Source organism: Globicephala melas, chromosome 10 (genome assembly GCF_963455315.2).
Source record: "Globicephala melas chromosome 10, mGloMel1.2, whole genome shotgun sequence".
NCBI lineage: Eukaryota > Metazoa > Chordata > Mammalia > Artiodactyla > Delphinidae > Globicephala > Globicephala melas.
In genome coordinates this window covers 81,069,901-81,092,365 of record NC_083323.1, presented here as the reverse complement: position 1 = coordinate 81,092,365, position 22,465 = coordinate 81,069,901, and the positions used below count along the sequence as shown (strand labels likewise).

At 38.5% G+C, this 22,465-nt stretch overlaps 1 protein-coding gene across 3 annotated transcripts in view; it reads right to left on the bottom strand.

Moving 5' to 3' along the window:
• ITPR2 (inositol 1,4,5-trisphosphate receptor type 2) overlaps positions 1-22,465 on the bottom strand; it is a 527,210-nt gene that overhangs the window by 244,050 nt on the left and 260,695 nt on the right. For all 3 annotated transcript variants that reach the window (XM_030830533.3, XM_030830536.3, XM_060305847.2), the window contains 2 exons: positions 4,684-4,812; positions 3,347-3,467 (listed from right to left, as the gene is read on the bottom strand). In XM_030830533.3, coding sequence (XP_030686393.1) covers positions 3,347-3,467; positions 4,684-4,812 — 250 coding nt within the window. The remainder of the gene's footprint in view (positions 1-3,346; positions 3,468-4,683; positions 4,813-22,465) is intronic.

Here is a 22,465-nt window from a genome sequence, read left to right as displayed (position 1 = left end):
ATAAAATAGATAACCAACAAGATCCTACTATATAGCACAGGGAACTATATTCAATATCCTATAATAAACCAGAATGGAAAAGAATATGAAAAAGAATATGTATATTTATGTATAGCTGAATCACTTTGCTATATACCTGAAACATTGTAAATCAACTATACTTCAATTAAAAAAAATGTTCACAAAGATAAAACAGATTTTATACCAATACATCACTCTTCCAAACCTACCCTGATTGTAGACTTAGATATAATTATTTTTTAGACTTCCTATCACATATGTCTTTTAGCATACAAAGAGACTAAAATTTCCTGTTAAATCATAAACAGTCGAGGAACTGGTAGAAAATGGAATGAAAGAATCTTTAGCCTGATCCAGTTTCAGTGACTGTTTTAAACCCCCAAAGCTCTGCCATCCTGCTCTGCAAGAGCTGATGTGAGTACACAGGGAACACCACTGAAGCAGCAACTTGCAACTCGGAAGGAAAGCACAGCATGGAATCTCACCTGTGGCTCAAAGCTCTTCGCCTCTCAATTTGCAAGTGGTGTGAACAGCATGCCCTCTGTGCCCCGGGTAGGGCCAACTGGTGTCTTCCCTCAATGCATTTACTAAGTACTGAGGGAGCAAGAGCAGAAGGAAAAAAGAGGAGAAAAAAGGGGAGGAGAGGGGCTTCCCTCGTGGCGCAGTGGTTGAGAGTCCGCCTGCCGATGCAGAGGACACGGTTCCTGCCCCGGTCTGGGAGGATCCCACATGCCGCGGAGCGGCTGAGCCTGCGCGTCCGGAGCCTGTACTCCGCAACAGGAGAGGCCACAACAGTGAGAGGCCCACGTACCGCAAAAAAAAAAAAAGGGGGGGGGGGAGGAGGAAGAGGGGGGACTGCCTTAAAATGTAAAATATAGAAATGTACTTGGCAGCAAACACAATGTATTCCTATGTAAAGTAAACAGCATCATCACATTTCTTTGCTTTTCCTTCAGATTTTAGTTTTTGATGGTTAGTATATTTCCCAGCTGATTTGGTCCAAATGAAGATGCTTTTAATACTGTTTTATCATAACTTGAAAAGTATATTATTAAGAACTCAGAAGTTAAAAGAAAGCAAGAACAACAGAACCAGACTGACTTATAATTCCACCAGCCAGAGATACCATGTTATTTCTTTATTGATATCCTGCCGGACATTTTGCTATGTGCAACTTTTTTTTTTTTTTTTTTTTTCGGTACGCAGGCCTCTCACTGTTGTGGCCTCTCCCGTTGCGGAGCACAGGCTCTGGACGCGCAGGCTCAGCGGCCATGGCTCACGGGCCCAGCCGCTCCGCGGCATGTGGGATCTTCCCGGACCGGAGCACGAACCCGCGTGCCCTGCATCGGCAGGCGGACTCTCAACCACTGCGGCACCAGGGAAGCCCTATGTGCAACTTTTTAAAATAAAATTTAGGTTCTCTTCTGTGTCCTTCTTTATTTTATGGCAACGCATATGGTGGCCTCTTCCTTTACCTCTTCCCTTCCCCTCCTGAACTATTCTGTCCTAAAACCTGGAGGAGGAGCAGAGCAAAGTCAAATGCCAGCGTTGGACAAGGAGTGCTAGGGGCCGAGGTGGTCCAGAGCACTCGAGTCCAGAAAGGAGTGGAAGGCAGGTGCACAGGAGGCTGCCGGGAGTGGAGAATTAGACTTGAGTCGGGTGAGGAGGGCGTCCATGGCAGGGGACAGCCTGGCGCCACGTCAAAGGTGATAAGGGTATTCATGCAAATGAGTGACCCAGCACAGAGCCAGAGGCCACCCGGGAGGAGAGGCCGTCCCTCAGAGCAGCAGGGTGACGTGGACCAGTGGGAACTGCAGGAAGGTGGCAAAGGCCAAGCTACCAGAGGATGCATCTTTGTGGGGCGTGGCCCTACCTGGGGTGCCTAAGCCCGAGTGGGCCGTGACGAGGGGAGGGTGAGTGCAAAGGAGGGGTCTCGGATGTAAAGCATTAAAATTATAATTTTGAGGAGAACTGGCATCCTTACAAGTTGAATTTTGAAATCCAGAAATAGTATAGCTCTCCATTTATTAAAATCTTTCATATCCCTCAAAATAGCAATATAATTTTATTCTCTTATGTTTCTTAAGTTTTCTCTTAAGTAATTACTATTTCTATTGCTGTTGTGACATATCATTTTTTCTCCCTTTTGGATATATAGAAAATCTACCAAGTTTAATACTTATTTATAATTAATCACCTAGATGAACTCTATTAATCTCTTAGTTTTAATAATTTTCAATTGATCCTCTTGGGTTATAACTGCTTTTGAATGTACTCAAATTAAAATTGAGCCATCATTAAATTTTGTTAATATTAAGTTACTTAAACCAAATTGCAGATGGGGAGAAAAGACTAAAAATATTTTATGTGGTCATTAATTAGTTAAACCATTTATTCATTTATCAAATATTTACTGAGCACATAGCATAACCCTGGCCAAGTTACCTAATCTAGATAATTCTGTTTCCTCAACTGTAAAATGTAAATAATCAACGAGCCTACCTAAGGATTAAATAAGATAATATGTGTGAATTGCTTAGCATTGCAAATGGTGTGCACTGACAAATGTCAGCAGTGATGATGACCACGATAATGAAACACACTATAAGCTGCCCTTCCCAATGCCTGCAGAACCACCTGTAGTTGAGAGAATGATCCAGCTCTTCTGTTTGTTTTTTGAAGTCCAGCCCAGTCCATATTTCTTTTCCCTCCTCCTTCCTGACAGCCCTAATTAACTTTATTTAAAAAAAAGAGGACTCTATGAGAAATTCTTCCTACAATGTACTAACCTTCCCTTAGCTGTTATCCCCTTGCATTCCATTTTATTTGGAATTTCTGAAGCCTTGTATGCATAACAGAGCCTCAATGAATACTGATGAATTTCACACAAAATTAGAAAACTAAAAACCCCTCAAAAAGTCCTCCTGCCACATGAAGATGTTAATAAATCCGGCTACTTAACAGACAAGACAATTCCATAATGAAATCTGAGATAACAATTAAACTAAACTCATTTGTGTAATATCTTACTGAGCTATATTAAAGCACCATATACAATATTAAATTTAAGGTTAGAAATATAATAATTTAAAAATAAATATATTTTAAAATATTTAGAAAGAAGAAATATAACAATTATATTCCCCTCTCAAAAAGGATGCAATTTCAGAGTCATTTGCTGATCACTGCTCTTCAGCTTCACAGAAACCACACGTGCTCTCTTTTTAAGTTGAAAACTGGAAAGCTACGTGTATTACCTATTAGCCAAAAGCCTGATTTCTTTCACAAAATGTGAAAATAAGTAAAATCCGACACTCTGACTTACCCACTTCAGCCAAAGTTCTGATACAGGACTCCACCGAGGCTTTCTGTGCCGGATTTGGCCAGGTGCAATTGTAAATTCTGAAGGCAGACTGAAGCAGCTGAATAAAAACTGGCTGATGTGTCTGAGAACAGAAAGAAAAGAGGCAAACTGGTCACTAAACCGTTAACAGTCCTGATGCAGTATCTATGCATTATCAAAAAAGGCCCACCAAAATAAAATACTGTCGTGTCTTTTAAGTTTCAGTGCCACTTAATGAACATCTCATTCAACAAATATTTATTTTGTACCCATCTCATGAGAGGCACCACACCAGACACTATAGAAAACTGATTATTTTAACTATATTCTTAATCAGGAAAATATGGCATTTCTTGAAGCCAATGACATGGATTTAAGTATATTTTTACAATCTCTGGTTTATTTCCAAGTATAAACAGAGCAGGCATTTTGGGTTTGTTTGTTTCACTGCTTGTATGTTTTTGTTTCCTATGATCAGCAAGTAGAGGAGACAACAATTTTGACCTACAAAAACAATTTTACATGATTCTAATAGTTCATTCAAAAGTTTTCCCTAAAAAAAGTATAACTGAAATAATATTTTTATAAGAGCAATACACAATCACTGTAGAATATTTGGCAACGAAAATCACCAATAATCCTAACATGGAGAGATAATCAGTATCAACATTTTTAAGATAATTACTTCCTGAGTTTTCTTATGTATATATGCACATATATTCTTTACACGCACAAACCTGGATGACACTATGATGCAATTTTGTGGCCTGTTTCACTTTACATTGCTTCATGATCACTTTCCTTAGGCATCAATTTTTCTTTTAAAACATGATTTTTAATTGCTATATAATAAGCCATCTACAGATATACCATAATTTATTTAGCTATTCCCCTGTTTGTGGACATTTAAGGTTGATGTCAATTTTTAAGTATTATAAACACTTCAATGAAAATCTTAGTATATAAATTCGTGCGAATTCTTTCGGGATTTACTAAACTGGAATTATTGAGTCGAAATGTCTATCCATTTAAAGAATCATTACCAGTTATTTCGACACTTGGCAGTCAATCTACAGATGTGAAAGTTCCTCTTTTGCTTAGAGGGAGAGCAAAAATAATTCAGTTTGAAGATGGAGCCTCTTTATTTAAAATAAAGCTTGGGAAACTCAGAAAGCGGCATAATAGTAAATAATAGGAAAGAAGAGTGATCTTGAGAAGTGTAGGAAAGGACTTCCAGGCGTATTGAAGTTTTCTACACTCAAATAAGGTACAGAAATTCTGTGTGACAGACTCCTTTTGTACTTGTTTGTTTATATTACCTGCAGGCTGGTACTGTTGTCTGAAAAGGGAGAATTAAAAAAGCCGCTCACAACGTTCATGATTGACTCAGTAACACACTTCTCCAAAAAGGTGTCTGCGTGTTTCCTGTCTGTAGTTGTGTTGCAAACCTGGAGAGAAAAACAAAACAACTCAATGTGTTCTATCTCATCTTTGAATTATAAGTCAATACTGGAACCTTCTAAAAATTGTCATGAAATGGTTGTTTATAACATTTCTTCTGCTTTTGAAAGTTGCTTTGAATAAAAACATTTCTGGGACTTCCCTGGTGGTCCAGTGGTAAAGAATTCGACTTCCAATGCAGGGGAGATGGGTTCGATCCCTGGTCGGGGAACGAAGATCCCACATGCCGTGGGGCAACTAAGCCCGCGTGCTGCAGCTACTGAGCCCACGTGCTCTGGAGCCTGCATGCCACAACCAGAGAAGAAAAAACCTGCATGCCACAACTAGAGAGAAGCCTGTGCACCAAAATGAAGAGCCCCATACCGCAATGAAAGATCCCGCATGCCACAACTAAGACCCAATGCAGCCAATAAATAACTAAATAACTAAATAAATATACTTAAAAAAAAATTTCTGCCTGAAATCCATTCAAAGTTTATCATTCTGTAGTAGTTTCACCTTTAAGTTTGGTTGCCATTTCATCCTTGGGCCAGAATTCTTTCACAGACCCCAGCCCCTTCTTCCAGATCTGCTTCTCCCTCCTCCTGCACACAACCTTCTCCCTCCATCCTCAAGCCTAGCTTTGCTGGAAAACACTTTTCCACTTGATGTGAGGAAATCAAAGAGGAAACAGTCATTACAAGTACAAGAAAGTGGTGAAGGTGATTAATGGTGGCTCATATCTCTCTATACATTTTCACCTCTAATACCTGGCTCAGATTAGAAAATGCAAACAGAAAATATTTGGAGAGGAAAACAGAAAGATAAGAAAAGGTCGGGCTTCCCTGGTAGCGCAGTGGTTGAGATTCTGCCTGCCGATGCAGGGTACACGGGTTCGTGCCCTGGTCCGGGAAGATCCCACATGCCGCGGGGCGGCTAGGCCCGTGAGCCATGGCCGCTGAGCCTGCACGTCCAGAGCCTGTGCTCCGCAACGGGAGAGGCCACAACAGTGAGAGGCCCGCATACCGCAAAAAAAAATAATAATAATAAATAAATAAATAAAATAAAAGGTCAAACTTGCCAACAATTTTGACTGTTCATCCCCAGATTATCTGGGAAGCATGGAGGGTGTGTTCGTGCCTTCTTCTCAGAGTTGGCTAAGCAAGAAGACAGGACACTAGAGCAAAGGGAACATCAGCAAAGAACATGGGCTCTGACCTTTATGTGGGATTAAATGAGGCTGTAATTGGTCATTCTGCTAAACAAACTGTAAATTTCCAAACATGTCAGGGTTGACAAATTGCAAAAGCTAAGATACACGATTAAAACCGAATGAAAAAAAGTTGGGTGGTGAAAAAAAAGGGCACGGAGATAAAAAAAGAATGAGTGGGGGAGAACATAGGGTGCGAGGAAGGACTCAAGAACTGGGCAGAGGAAGAATGTTTAAATATCCACGAGATTACAGTGAGTCAGTATGGTGGCCAGATGTTCCAGATGTTCTTAGACAATTTGAATTTTTATATAAGTTTTTTATTCTTTTCAATAGGTGATTAATCAAGAGTAAGGAAACGTAATTTAATCTGATATTCCTTTAAAACTCTGCACACAAATTCACCAAAAACTCCCTCCTCAAACCATGTGTCCCAATGTTTCAGTCTGGAAAATAACAGTGTTTGCTGAATGGAGAGAGAAGAGCACAGGGTCTGTTTTGCTTCTAAGTCGCTTCCCGTCGGGGGCAGCTCACTTTTTCCCCATCTATTAAATGACACCTACCTGACAGGGGTGTCATCAGAACTAAAAGGTTTTTAGTGTGTCTAATCCCATAGTTACTGTAGAAAATGATGCAATTAAAGAAAATAAATTATGTCAAGTTATGTCATCTTTTAGTTATTGTTTCAGCACATAACATAATGCGTAGTAAATACAAAAGTTCAATAAATGTTTGTGAAAAGAATGAACCAATTAATTTTTTTTTAATGAAAGAATAAGAGAGAATAAGAAAGGACTCATTTTATCTTAGTTTAACTAAGGGTTAGACTCTATTTGTAGAATATCAAACCTCAGGTTAAAATTTAATGTGGTCCCAGATCTAATACAAAATTGATTTTCCCATGATGGGTATTAAGTAGGATTTATTTCATTTAGTATCTTACAGCACTGGTTTTTATGGTGAATTTTTCTGATACATAGGATAAAAATATATTAAAGTTGAGTAAGTAGCTGAACAATTCTACCATAACCAGCCCAGAGAAGCTTCTTCCTCATCCAGTGACATTTCACACAATTGAACGGGGCTTTCTGGAGCTACTATAGAATCACACTACATTACCTACAACTGATCATTTGCTAAAGAACCCCACAGATTTGCTTTAGTCATTGGATTAATTAATAAAAGTTGTCTATAATACTTCTAGATGAAGGCTTTCCTCAAAATCCTGGTCGTGGAAATTCTGGGTTTACACAACTGTGTGGAACCTATTCCTCAATTCATTTGAACAAGAAATTCAAATAATGTTCAAGATACTTTTTATGCCTCAGATGAATGACAACTTTTTCACCTTTAGAGCCTGTATCTTACACTGCAATATTATGGACAGGTAAGAGATAAGGAAGCCACTTTTTTAATTAAAGCCCTTAAAAATTTTTCAGGAAATAAGGAACCTAATTATTAGCAATATTTCTTTATCTTGTCTTTTATTTATTTTTACTGTTTCTTCCCAATAAAGATTAGAAATGGCTCAAATAAAATTACATCATATTAAATTAATTTTTATGTGTAATACATATATTTTTAAAGTTTCTGTTTGCAGATATTATTCACATACCATTATTTCCTATCAAACATTCCCATGTACCATCATTATTTAAACACTTATTTCAAAACGCTATATTTATTCCATTACTCTAATGCACCATCATGCTTTAATCCACTTTTGGAATGAGTTTAGTTAGGTATACGTAGATAAAAAATACAAATCATTTTCTTATTTTCTTAGCTATTTCTTTCCTGCGAGTCTTATGTGATTCCCCCCCCGCCCCCCAATTATTGCTATTATACAGGATTATGCAAAATTATTATTTTTACTTTCAGATTTTGGGGGTATATTTCACCAAAAGAGGAATCACCAGATGAGGTTATATAGACAGTTCTGTACTACTTGCTGGGCTCATCCTCTAAAACAATAAATTTACAATGATATCAACAACCTATCTGTGCATACACAGGATGTTCCTTCATTACCATCAACTAGCTCTAGCTTTCGGGCTCTGGTTAGGTTCAGCTGATGCGACGCACTGGCAGAAGATCACAGAGTGGAAGAGAAAGAAGTCAGGTACCTACTCTGCCTCTGCCTCTACCTGCATCCCAATCTCCATTCTCCTCGTTGAGGCTTCAGCAGTGTCTGTGTCTCTGGGTATAGCTTCTGCTGGAGCCCTTCTGCAATGTCTCCAAGTTCTCTCTGGGCTCTGGTAACACTGGTGCCACCCTTGCCCCTTCAGGCCTGGGGTGGCAATAGCTTTGCATTGTTACCAATTCCTGGATGCTTCCCTGTCACTCCTGGTTCCTTTAACCCTTCCCACACCTCTTGGAGTGTGCCATCTGTTTGCTGCTAGAACTGTTATCTCTGTAAATTATAATGACTTTTGCCAGTTTAATGATACCTAAAAGTTATTTTATCTGGCATTTCTGACATTGCTAACAAGGCAGGGCATTTTTCACATAATAATTTCATGTCTATATTTTGTCACGTAGAGATGATTCAAACCCTCTAAGCCACTTTAAAATGAAACATGGATAATGACTGTATATTACATATCAGTAAACGTATTTTACATAATAAACTTTTCAGCAGTCATTTCACATGTATTTTCACATTCTGACTCTTTAGAATATTCCTTTCATTACATTTCATGGTGTAAAATAATTTTTAGCATTCAGGCACTGTTTTTTTCTATTTGGGTCATTTCCATTTGTTTAATATAAAGAAGGAAAAATCCCTTCCATGAAAGAAAAGAATATTCTGTACATTTTTGTTCTAAGTTTTTTTGGGAGTCCTTCTCCCATCTCCATCCACATGTTGACTCCTACTTAACTTTTAAAGCTATCTGAATTTGCTGCTGTAGGTGACCCGATTCATGCATTCTGATTAGTTTTTTTCCATACTGATATCCAATTGTCCTCCAAACATTGATTTAATAGTAATTTCTTGCCTCACTCTCAGGTTACTTGAATTTTATCTTATAGTGTATCACTAATCACTGTTTAAATCTCTCCTCATATCTCTGGTATGCTCCACGTATCATTATTTTTTAAGTATTTTAATTCAATTCTATAAGAATGAAATGATTTTCAATTTGAAATGTGTTTTACACTGGAAAAACAAGTCTACCTTCATTGTCCTTTCCAAGAAAAAAAAATCACCTTTTGAAATATCTGTCCTTTTCTGCTTCCAGATGAATTTTACTACGCACCTATAAAATTTCATGGACTATCACTTAGGGACATAAATTGTTAAATTAAAACTATTAGACTAGGAGTTAGAACAGTGAACCAAACAAAACAAAGTCCCTACTCTACTGAAACTCTGATTCTAATCAAAAGAGACACACAATATACAAATTAACAAACATATAAGTGGTAAAAATAGAGCAAATAAATAGACTTTCAGAAAAATAAAAAGCAAGTAGTGCAGGCAATACAGCAGGAGGAGTAGGTACAGAGAAGGATTACTATTTTATCTAAATTGCTTGGAGAACTTCTCTGTATAAGGTAACATTTTAACAAAGAACCAAAGGAAGTGAAGAAATAGCCATGGAGGTTTCTGGGGGAAGAGCAAGTAAAAATCTGTCTCCACCATTAGAATGTAAGTCCCTAGACACCAGGAGCTGCTCTGTCTTGGTCCCCACTGCACATGCAGTACCTTAGCACATAGTACGTATTTAAAATTATTGGTTGAACAAATAAACATTAAGCGTAATTTCTAGATATAATTATTTCTGAGATTTCTCCCCTTGTATATATGATGTCCCTTCTCTCTCCTGCTCTAAAAGTGACTGTTACTCTTCCAAAGATGACAGATTGGGTTAAATAAGTTATCATACATACACTGGAGCAGCCCTGTCCAAGAGGACTTTCGGCAATGATGGAAATCTTCTATATCTGGGTTGTCCAAGATAGTAATCACTAGACATGTGCTTATTCAGCACTTGAAATGGTTTTTTTAATTTTATTTTATCTAATTAAATTTAAATGTGGCAAGTTGCTACCCTACTGGATAGGGCAGCTCTCGCCAGTAATATACTTTTGATCATACAGACCACGGAATACAAATCTTAAAAATCATTTTTTTATTCCTCATAGGCAGTAAAAATGTTCTTATAAATATCTGAGGTGATATCTCATATTTATTTTAATTTGCATTCCTTTATTTATGAGGCCAAAACTTTTCCAAACATTCGCTTTTAATATCTCCTTTTTATGTGAGTCATCTGTGCCTACACTTTCTTAGAATTTTAAATTCATTTTTTAAAAGGTAATATATATTGATGTTAAGAAAAATATTAACTGTAGGAACCCTGTAAAAAATAGAAAAATACAAAATGGAAAACAAAAATTATCCATAATCTCAAAATCCAAACAAAACCATGGTTAACATCTTGGAATCTTTTCTTCTAATCTTTTTGCTCCTATATATTTTACATAATAGAAATAATTCTGGATAAGCGGTTTTTTTATTCCCCTTTTAATACTCATCACTCAATCATTAGCACTTCTCATATCATTAAAAATCTTCAGGGTTTCCCTGGTGGCACAGTGGTTGAGAGTCCGCCTGCCGATGCAGGGGACGCGGGTTTGTGCCCCAGTCTGGGAAGATCCCACATGCCGCGGAGCGGCTGGGCCCGTGAGCCATGGCCGCTGAGCCTGCGCGTCCAGAGCCTGTGCTCCGCGACGGGAGAGGCCACAGCAGTGAGGGGCCCGCGTACAGCGCAAAAAAAAAAAAAAAAAAACTTCAAAAAATAATCAGTGATACTATAACTTAAATCTTTTAGATATATCATAATTTGTTGAACCATTTCTCTATTATTAAATATGTAAACTATTTCCTACTGTATTTTATTATAAAAGTGTGCTGAACTTCCTTGCCCATAAATCCTTGATATCATTTCTAATTATTTCCTAAGGACAGATTCTTGGAAGGTAAATTACTTGACACATTAAAAAGGTATGAAGGCTTTTTTTAATGTACTACCAAAATGCTTTTCAAAAAGAGCATAAATTTACTCTCATCAGCAAGGTATGTGAACCGACATTTAATATTACCGTTTTACTTTTATCTTTTTAGTCTTAAACTTTGACAGTTAGAAATTAGATCTTATTTTCCTTTTTATTTTCTTAAAATTATTAACAGTTGACTATTTTCTCAGGGATTTACTTGTATGTCCTCCTCTATAAACCATGAATGCCTGAATTTGGCTCATTTTATCATTAGATTGTTATAGTGCTTTTCTTATCTATCTATCTATTTATATGTTCTTTGTATAAAGGTTATTAGCCTTTTTTTAATGTAGAGTAACTTTTTCTATTTTGATGTTCTTTTATTTTTATGATGTTTTTATATACTTAAGTTTTAAATTTTCAAATAGTGAAATGTTTTTTCCTTAGCTAATTTCATCTATTGCTCTTATGCTTAAAAATAACTCTCTCATCCAAAGACAGACAAATATCCACCTACACTTCCAACCATTTTTATCATTTCACATTTATCTCTAAAATCTATTGCAATTTACGCTAATGTATGATGTGAGGACATGAACTGAGTTCATTTCACCCCAAATAGCCAGGGTCTTCAAATGTCATTTTGATTTAGTTCAAATCAACAATTTTTATTGAATGCCCATATTCCATGCCAAGGACATTCTGTGTACCTGGGATCCATCAGTGAACAACAAAACATATAAAAGTCACAACCCTAATGGAGTTTATTATTTTTAATTTAATAATCCAGGGGTAGGCAAACTATCATGGGTCAAATCTAGCCATATCTATTTATTTATATATTGTCTATGACTCCTTTTCCTTTAGTAATTGTTATAAGAGCTGTGATAGTAGCCTGAAAAACTATCAAGATCTGCACAGAAAACGTTTGCTGATCACCGGAAATAACCCATCATTTCCCTACTAATAGGTGATAATTTCTTTATTATATCTTAATATCTTACATAAGGAAAAATCTTTTTCTGGCTATTTATTCCATTCCATTGACAGGCCCACTTAATTCTATGCTAAAACCACACAATTTGTTTTCAAATTCACTTTTTAAATATTTTTAGCTTCAGATGATATTTATTTATTTATTCCACAAATACTGGGAATTCCCCGGTTGGGACTCAGGGCTTTCACTGCCATGGCCCGGGTTCAGTCCCTGGTTGGGAAACTGGGATCCCGCGGGCCACATGGTGCAGCCTAAATAAATACATAAATAATAACACAAATACTGAGTATCTACTATGTTTGAGACGCTGTTCTAGGTCAGCTATGCAGCAGTGAACCAAACAGACAAAATCTCTGCCTTTCTTTTGTTTCAGCAGAAACAAGCACAAATACATATAAACACATCAGGTGGGGATAAAATGAAGCAAATGAAAGAGGGACGGAAGGAAGACATTGTTACTTTACACCAGGTAGTCAGCCAAGGCCTCTCTGAAGACTTTAGGCAAGGGCCTGAAAGAAGTCACGAGAATGGAGGGTACCTGGGGGATGAGAGCATCCCAGGCAGATGCAAAGATGCTGAGATGAGAGTGTGTTTGCCATATCTGAGGAGCAGCAAGAGGCCACCAGATGAAGCAGAGAGCTAGGTAGGGGGAGAACAAGAGCACACTGGGAAGTAAGGGCGGGGATGGGGGTGTTTGTTGGACAGGGGAAAGCCCAATCATGTAGTGGTTTTACTCTGTGAGGAATCTGAGCAGAGGAGTGACCTGAATCAAAGTTCTTCCTCTTTTTTAATCACTATAGCTGCTGTATAGAGAACAGATGATGAAGGGAGGGGGCAAGAGTAGAAGCAGGGAAGACAGGTTATGAAGCTACTGAAGTTATCCAGATGAGAGTTAATGGTACCTTGTTGCAGGGTGGCACTGATCAAAGTATTCAGAGGTAGTCAGATTTTGAATATTTTAAGGTTAATGCTTGCAGAATTTGCTAAAGGATTAAACTGAAGAGCAAGAAAATAAGAGTTACAGATGACACCAAGATTTTTATGCCCGAATGCCTAGACTGAATGATGGAATTGCCGTTTACTGAGATACAAATGACTTGAGAAGGAATTAATTTTAGTGGGCCATGAAAGTGAATGAAGAGTCTGAGGTTCGATAGCCAACTGGAGATGTCTCATGGGCAGCGAGATATGTGAGACTATCAGGGGAAGGACCCAAGCTTCAACCAGCGTGGGATTAAAGTTAGGAGAGTGGATGAGATCAGCAAGCAAGTGACTGTAGACAGAGAAGGGAGCAAGTCTAAGGTTTAAGCCTGGCACATTTCAATATTTAGAAGCTGGGAAGATTTGGAGGAAACAGCAAAGGAGATTGAAAGGGAGTGGCCAGTGAGGTGGGAGCAGGGCTGATATCCTGGGGGCCAAGTGAGGACAGGTTTCAAGAAGAAATCAATCAACTATGATAAACCTGAAATTGACTTGAAGGGCAGGACAGGGGCCAACCAATCATCAGTCGAGAAGAGCCAAACAAGTGCTCATCCCACCTGGGCACCATCAGTATAATTCAGCATGAAAACTGAGGAGAAAAACAGAATTACAACTGAGGGAAAGGTGCTACACACAAAATAATATTTACAGAATATTTACACTCTTCACTTGGCTGCAATGTTAGCTAATAAGGGCATATTCAAAGAAGGCTTTAGAATGAGACTTTTCGATGGCTCGTTCAACTTCAGAAAGTGAAGAAAATAATGGAATCAACTCATCAAGGAAAGAAAACCTACACAATCCTATCAAATTAGAGAACCTAGAAAGTGTGTTTCAGAGTACATATAAATTTATCTTTACTCCCATTTCCTACCTATTTGGTAAGCTAAACAAAGGGAGAGAATGCTCAAGTGATCTCTTTGGAAATGAAATACTCTGATTTGTCTTGTTTAGCAATGACTGATGGGGCAATGACATGACAATGTGTTAGGTGTGTCTCTAAGTTATCCCTCGGTCTAATTTCATCTGCCAGTACATCATTTAGGGTATTGCTGGCCATTACAGAATCTTGAAATTGATAGCAAAATTGAGAACATCTTCAAAAGAAAAGGGAGTCTGACACTGAACACTGCCCCCCCCCAAATGCTTTCTAATGATGACTCAAATCCCCTGACTTTGCAACAACAATCAGTTATGAAGGCAAAGGAAAGCATTTCTGCCCTACAAACACCAATTTTAGCTGCACTGGCACGGAGATCAAAGTGGGCTGCCGTTAAATGCTCTAAAGGACAGTAGGGCAAATTTTCATGTATCTAACAGCTTTGCTGCCTATCTAAACCTGGTATATTTACAGGACATGGATGCAGTCTCTGTCAGAAAATCAGAATAGAGTAAGGACGTGAAACAATCCAGTGCAAATAAACAAATAAAAATAAATAAAATTAATAAAAATTAAAAATAAACAAATTTAGTTCATTAAAGGCAGTCTTTCAGAAAGCTTTTCTTATATGGGTCTTACCAAGATAACAGACAAGGGGGTACAAACAGGAAACTAAAAGATACTAATTAAGGGGACTATTTAGAGAGCTTTACCAAGAGCAAACAAAAAGAACTTGGTGGTGCTGACTCCTGAGAAACATGAGGAGAAAGGCGGAAGGTGGTACGAGGGCCACTACATATTAATAGTTCATTTGCCTTCTAAATAGGATTGCTTTCCAAATTTCTACTAAAATAATCATCTGCTTCGTGCTGGCTGGACCCTGCCTGAAGCACTGGGTTCCATCGCGAATGCCATATGTTTAAAATACTGACAAATTAGAAAGAACTCAAAACTGTACTGAAAACAAGGAGCCCAGAAGCCTTAACAAAAGAGGAACCACTGAAAGTCATGGAGAAAATAATGGGAGACATGAGGACTGTCATGACACATTTGAGAAGCTATTGTGGAAAGACCCCTGAAATAGGCTGCCACAGATCTCCCAGCTCTGTTACTAGCCAGGCAAGTCACTCCATGCTAGGAAATTAATCTCTCTGGAACTCAGCAGCAAAATTAGGAGGTCAGCCTAGATGATCTTAAGTTCCTTTAAGTTGAATAATTTTGCCATTTCAAACTACATCATCAGCGAGGAGAATAGTAAACACCCACATTCTTCCTGAATGGAATCATTCTATGCTGCTAGAGAAGGAAAGAATAAGTAAAAATTATAATAGATAAAAATCTGGGGCCCTGAACCAAGACGGTGGAGTAGAAGGATGTGCTCTCACTCCCTCTTGTGAGAACACAAGAATCACAACTAGCTGCTGGACAATCATCAACAGAAAGACACTGGAAATCACCAAAAAAGATACCCCACATCCAAAGACAAAGGAGAAGCCACAGTGAGATGGGAGGAGGGGTGCAATCACATAAAATCAAATCCCGTAACTGCTGGGTGGGTGACTCACAGACTGGAGAGCACTTATACCACATAAGTCCACCCATTGGAGTGAAGGTTCTGAGCCCCACAACAGGCTCCCCAACCTGGGAGTCTGGCAACGGGAGGAGGAATTCCTAGAGAATCAGACTTTGAGGGCTAGTGGGATTTGACTGCAGCACTTCAACAGGACTGGGGGAAACACAGACTCCACTATTGGAGGGGACACACAAAGTAGTGTTCGCATCGGGACCCAGGAGAAGGAGCAGTGACCCCAGGGGAGACTGAACCGTACCTACCTGCTAGTGTTGGAGGGCCTCCTGCAGAGGCCAGGGGTGGCTGTGTCTCACAGTGAGTACAAGGACACTGGCAGCAGAAGTTCTGGGAAGTACTCCTTGGCGTGAGCCCTCCAAGAGCCCACCATTAGCCCCATCAGAGAGCCCGGGTAGGTTCCAGTGTTGGGTGGCCTCAGACCAAACAACCAACAGGGAGGGAACTCAGCCCAACCCATCAGCAGACAAGCAGATTAAAGTTTTACTGAGATCTGCCCACCAGAGAAACAGCCAGCACTACCCACCACAGGTCCCTCCCATTAGGAAACATGTACAAGCCTTTTAGATAGCCTCATGCACCAGAGGGCAGACAGCAGAAGCAAGAAGAACTACAATCCTGCAGCCTGTGGAGAGAAACCAAATTCACAGAAAGATAGACAAGATGAAAAGGCAGAGGGCTATGTACCAGATGAAGGAACAAGATAAAACCCCAGAAAAACAACTAAATGAAGTGGAGATAGGCAACATTCCAGAAAAAGAATTCACAATAATGATAGTAAAGATGATCCAGGATCTCGGAAAAAGAATGGAGGCAAGGATAGAGAAGATGCAACAAATGTTTAACAAAGACCTAGAAGAATTAAAGAACAAACAAACAGAGATGAACAACACAATAACTGAAATGAAACTACACTAGAAGGAATCAATAGCAGAATAACTGAGGCAGAAGAACAGATAAGTGACCTGGAAGACAGAATGGTGGAATTCACTGCTGCGGAACAGAATAAAGAAAAAGAATGAAAAGAAATGAAGAAAGCCTAAGAGACCTCTGGGGCAACAGTAAACGCAACAACATTTGCATTATAGGGGTCCCAGAAGGAGAAAGGACCAGAGAAAATATTTGAAGAGATTACAGTCGAAAACATCCCTAACATGGGAAAGGAAAGAGCAACACAAGTCCAGGAAACGCAGCAAGTCCCACACAGGATAAACCCAAGGAGAAATATGCCAAGACACATAGTAATCAAATTGGCAAATATTAAAGACAAAGAAAAATTATTGAAAGCAGCAAGGGAAAAACAACAAATAACATACAAGGGAATTCCCATAAGGTTAACAACTGATTTCTCAGCGGAAACTCTACAGCCAGAAGGCGGTGGCATGATATACTTAAAGTGATGAAAGGGAAGAAACTACAACCAAGATTACTCTACCCGGCAAGGATCTCATTCAGAAATCAAAAGCTTTACAGATAACTAAAGGCTAAGAGAATTCAGCACCACCAAACCACCTCTAAAACAAATGCTACAGGAACTTCTCTAAGTGGGAAACACAAGAGAAGAAAAGGACCTACAAAAACAAACCCAAAACAATTAAGTAAATGGTCATAGGAACATACATATCGATAATTACCTTAAACGTGAATGGATTAAATGCTCCAGCCAAAAGGCACAGGCTTGCTGAAGGGATATAAAAACAAGACCCATCTATATGCTGTCTACAAGAGACCCACTTCAGACCTAGGGACACATACAGACTGAAAGTGAGGGGATGGAAAAAGATATTCCATGCAAATGGAAATCAAAAGAAAGCTGGAGTAGGAATACTCATATCAGATAAAATAGACTTTAAAATAAAGAATGTTACAAGAGACAAGGAAGGACACATAATGATCAAGGGATCAATCCAAGAAAAAGATATAAAAATTATATATGCACCCAACATAGGAGAACCTCAATACATAAGGCAACTGCTAACAGCTATAAAAGAGGAAATCGACAGTAGCACAATAGTAGTGGGGGACTTTAACATCTCACTTACACCAATGGACAGATCATCCAAAATGAAAATAAATAAGGAAACAGAAGCTTTAAATGAGACAATAGACCAGATAGACTTAACTGATATTTATAGGACATCCCATCTAAAACAGCAGATTACACTTTCTTCCCAAAAGCGCACAGAACATTCTCCAGGATAGATCACATCTTGGGTCACAAATCAAGCCTCAGTAAATTTAAGAAAATGTAAATCATATCAAGCATCTTTTCTGATTACAACACTATGAGATTAGAAAACAACTACAAGGAAAAAACATAAAAAACACAAACACATGGAGGCTAAACAATACGTTACTAAATAACCAAGAGATCACTGAAGAAATCAAAGAAGAAATCAAAAAATACCTAGAGACAAATGACAATGAAAACACGATGATCCAAAACCTATGGGATGCAGCAAAAGCAGTTCTAAGAGGGATGTTTATAGCTATACAAGCCTACCTCAAGAAACAAGAAAAACCTCAAATAAACAATCTAAACTTACACCTAAAGGAACTAGAGAAAGAAGAACAAACAAAACCCAAAGTTAGCAGAAGGAAAGAAATCATAAAGATCAGATCAGAAATAAATGAAATGGAAACAAAGAAAACAAGAGCAAAGACCAATAAAACTAAAAGCTGGTTCTTTGAGAAGATAAGCAAAATTGATAAACCATTAGCCAGACTCATCAAGAAAAAGAGGGAGAGGACTCAAATGAATAAAATTAGAAATGAAAAAGGTGAAGTTATAAAAGACAACGCAGAAATACAAAGCATCCGAAGAGACTACTACAAGCAACTCTATGCCAATAAAATGGACAACCTGGAAGAAATGGACAAATTCTTAGAAAGGTATAACCTTCCAAGACTGACAAGAAGAAATAGAAAATATGAACAGACCAATCGCAAGTAATGAAATTGAAAATGTGATTAAAAATCGTTCAACAAACAAAAGCCCAGGACCAGATGGCTTCACAGGTGAATTCTATCAAACATTTAGAGAAGAGCTAACACCCATTCTTCTCAAACTCTTCCAAAAAATTGCAGAGGAAGGAACACTCCCAAACTCATTCTATGAGGCCACTATCACCCTGATATCAAAACCAGACAAAGATACTACAAAAACAGAAAATTACAGACCAATATCACTGATCAATATAGATGAAAAATTCCTCAACAAAATACTAGTAAACAGAATCCAACAACACTAAAAAGATCATACACCATGATCAAGTGGGATTTATCCCAGGGATGCAAGGATCCTTCAATATACACAAATCAATCAATGTGATACACCATATTAACAAACTGAAGAATAAAAACCATATGATCATCTCAATAGATGCAGAAAAAGCTTTTGACAAAATTCAACACCCATTTATGATAAAAAACTGTCCAGAAAGTGGGCATAGAGGGAAACTACTTCAACATAATAAAGGCCATATACGACAAACCCACAGCAAACGTGATTCTCAATGGTGAAAAATTGAAAGCATTTCCTCTAAGATCAGGAAAAAGACAAGGATGTCTACTCTCACTACTATTATTCAACATAGTTTTGGAAGTCCTAGCCACGGCAATCAGAGAAGAAGAAGAAATAAAAGGAACACAAATTGGAAAAGAGGAAATAAAACTGTCACTGTTTGCAGATGACATGATACTATACATAGAGAATCCTAAAGATGCCACTAGAAAAATACTAGAGCTAATCAATGGTAAAGTTGCAGGATACAAAATTAATGCACAGAAATCTCTTGCATTCCTATACACTAATGATGAAAAATCTGAAAGAGAAACACTCCCATTACCATTGCAACAAAAAGAATAAAATACCTAGGAATAAACCAACCTAGGAAGACAAAAGACCTGTATGCAGAAAACTATAAGACACTGATGAAAGAAATTAAGGATGATACCAACAGATGGAGAGATATACCATGTTCTTGGATTGGAAGACTCAATATTCTGAAAATGACTATACTACCCAAAGCAATCTACAGATTCAATGCAATCCCTATCAAATTACCAATGGCATTTTTTACGGAACTAGAACAAAAAATCTTAAAATTTGTATGGAGACACAAAAGACCCCTAATAGCCAAAGCAGTCTTGAGAGAAAAATACAGAGCTGGAGGAATCAGACTTCCTGACTTCAGACTATACTACAAAGCCACAGTAATCAAGACAATATGGTACTGGCACAAACACAGAATCATAGATCAATGGAACAAGATAGAAAGCCCAGAGATAAACCCACGCACCTATGGTCAACTAATCTATGACAAAGGAGGCAAGGATATACAATGGAGAAAAGACAGTCTCTTCAATAAGTGGTGCTGGGAAAATTGGACAGCTACATGTAAAAGAATGAAATTAGAACACTCCCTAACACGATACACAAAAGTAAACTCAAAATGGATTCGAGACCTAAATGTAAGACCAGACAGTATAAAACTCTTAGAGGAATACATAGGAAGAACACTCTTTGCCATAAATCATAGCAAGATCTTTTTTGATCCACCTCCTAGAGTAATGGAAATAAAAACCAAAATAAACAAATGGGACCTAATGAAACTTAAAACCTTTTTCACAGCAAAGGAAACCATAAACAAGACGAAAAGACAACCCTTAGAATGGGAGAAAATATTTGCAAATGAAGGAACTGACAAAGAATTAATCTCCAAAATATATAAACAGCTCATGCAGCTCAATATTAAAAAAAACCAAACAACCCAATCCAAAAATGGGCAGCATACCTAAATAGACATTTCTGTAAAGAAGACATACAGATGGCCAAGAGGCACATGAAAAGCTGCTAAACATCACTAATTATTAGAGAAATGCAAATCAAAACTACAATGAGGTATCACCTCACACCAGATAGAATGGGCATCATCAGAAAATCTACAAACAACAAATGCTGGAGTGGGTGTGGAGAAAAGGGAACCCTCTTGCACTGTTGGTGGGAATGTAAACTGTTACAGCCACTATAGAGAGCAGTATGGAGGTTCGTTAAAAAACTAAAAATAGAATTACCATATGATCCAGCAATCCCACTACTGGGCATATACCCAGAGAAAGCCATAATGCAAAAAGACACATGCACCCCAATGTTCACTGCAGCACTATTTACAATAGGCAGGTCATGGAAGCAACCTAAATGCCCATTGACAGACGAATGGATAAAGAAGATGTGGTACATATATACAATGGAATATTACTCAGCCTAAAAAGGAACGAAATTGGGTCATCTGTTGAGACATGGATGGATCTAGAGACTGTTATACAGAGTGAAGTAAGTCAGAAAGAGCAAAACAAATATTGTATATTAACGCATATATGTGGAACCTAGAAAAATAGTACAGATGAACCGGGTTTGCAGGGCAGAAATTTGAGACACAGATGTATAGAACAAACGTATGGACACCAATGGTGGAAAGCAGCAGGGGGGTGGGGATGGTGGTGTGATGAATTGGGCGATTGGGACTGACATGTATACAGTGATGTGTATAAAACTGATGACTAATAAGAACGTGCTGTATAAGAAAATGAATAAAATAAAATTTAAAAATTAAAAAAGAAATCTGGTTCAGTTTTGGTTTCTAACAATTCAAGTTGCGCAGTAATGAAATCAGTTGTCTCACAAAAAAGTAATGAGATCATTAGAAATGGAAATATACAGGCAGGTGCTAGAAACTGTGAACGGTAGGACTGCCAGTCTCTTTCAACCCTAAGATCCTACGATTCTTTAGGTCCAATTGACCAAATACCTTTCCTCCAGATTACCTTCACCATGTCTCAATGATGTAAATCAGTTGCTCCAGGATTTCATAACTTTGCTGTAATATCTGAATTTAGTCCATCTCTACATCAAGTCACTATTGTGTGTGTCCAGCTTCACGAACATGGTTTCTGGCTCTTGCCTGCATAAGATGGGCCTCCTTTAGGTTATCCTCAACATTGTTATCGGGTCTTGGGGAAGCTACTTGAAATTGCTTTAAAGGCTACATATAACCTTGTAATACCAGCGATGTTAACCATGACAGGGATAAAATGGGTGATGGCACCAACTCTCTAAGTGCCGAGCATGTGCTAAGAGCTCTATACGTATTATCTCACTGAAGCCTCCCAGTAACGCCATAAGGAACGTGTTATTTACTTTTTTTTTTTTTAGCGGTACGCGGGCCTCTCACTGCTGCGGCCCCTCCCGCTGCGAAACACAGGCTCCGGACGCGCAGGCTCAGCGGCCATGGCTCACGGGCCTAGTCGCTCCGCGGCATGTGGGATCTTCCCGGACCGGGACACGAACCCGCGTCCCCTGCATCGGCAGGCGGACTCTCAACCACTGCGCCACCAGGGAAGCCCAGGAATGTGTTATTATTGTATGTATTTGACAAATAAGGAAACTCAGGGTCAGAGGGCTAAGTACCTTGCCCAGGATAACTGAGCTAGTAAGAGACAGAACCTACACTTGAACTCTGGTCTGGCTAATGACTCTAAAATGCCTATTGCTGACTACCTTGCTCTACTGCAGTGATTCTCAAAGTGTGGTCGCTGGACCAGCAGCTTCAGCATCACCTGAAAACTTGTTAAAAATGCCAAGTCTCACATCTACTGAATCAGAAACTATGGGAGTGAGGCCCAGCAACATGTGTTCTAACAAATCCTGCAGATAATTCTGCTGCTCACTAAAGTTTGAGAGCTACTGTTCTACTGAACTGAAAATTCACCTCAAAGGCCACATTCCACTTTTTTAACCATATTTTTTTTGTATTTGAATTTGAAAGTGTGTGTTGGCTCCTTAATCTGTCTTCACGGGGAGAAAGATAAATCCCAAATATGGAAAAGTCAGGTTTCCTGCCCCTTCCCTGAAGTAGGAAGGGTGAGTCCTTGTCATTCTCGGTGAGGGGATAAGAGAGTTGCTGCTTTAAAATATAAATCAGAGGGAAACAAGACGGAAAGAA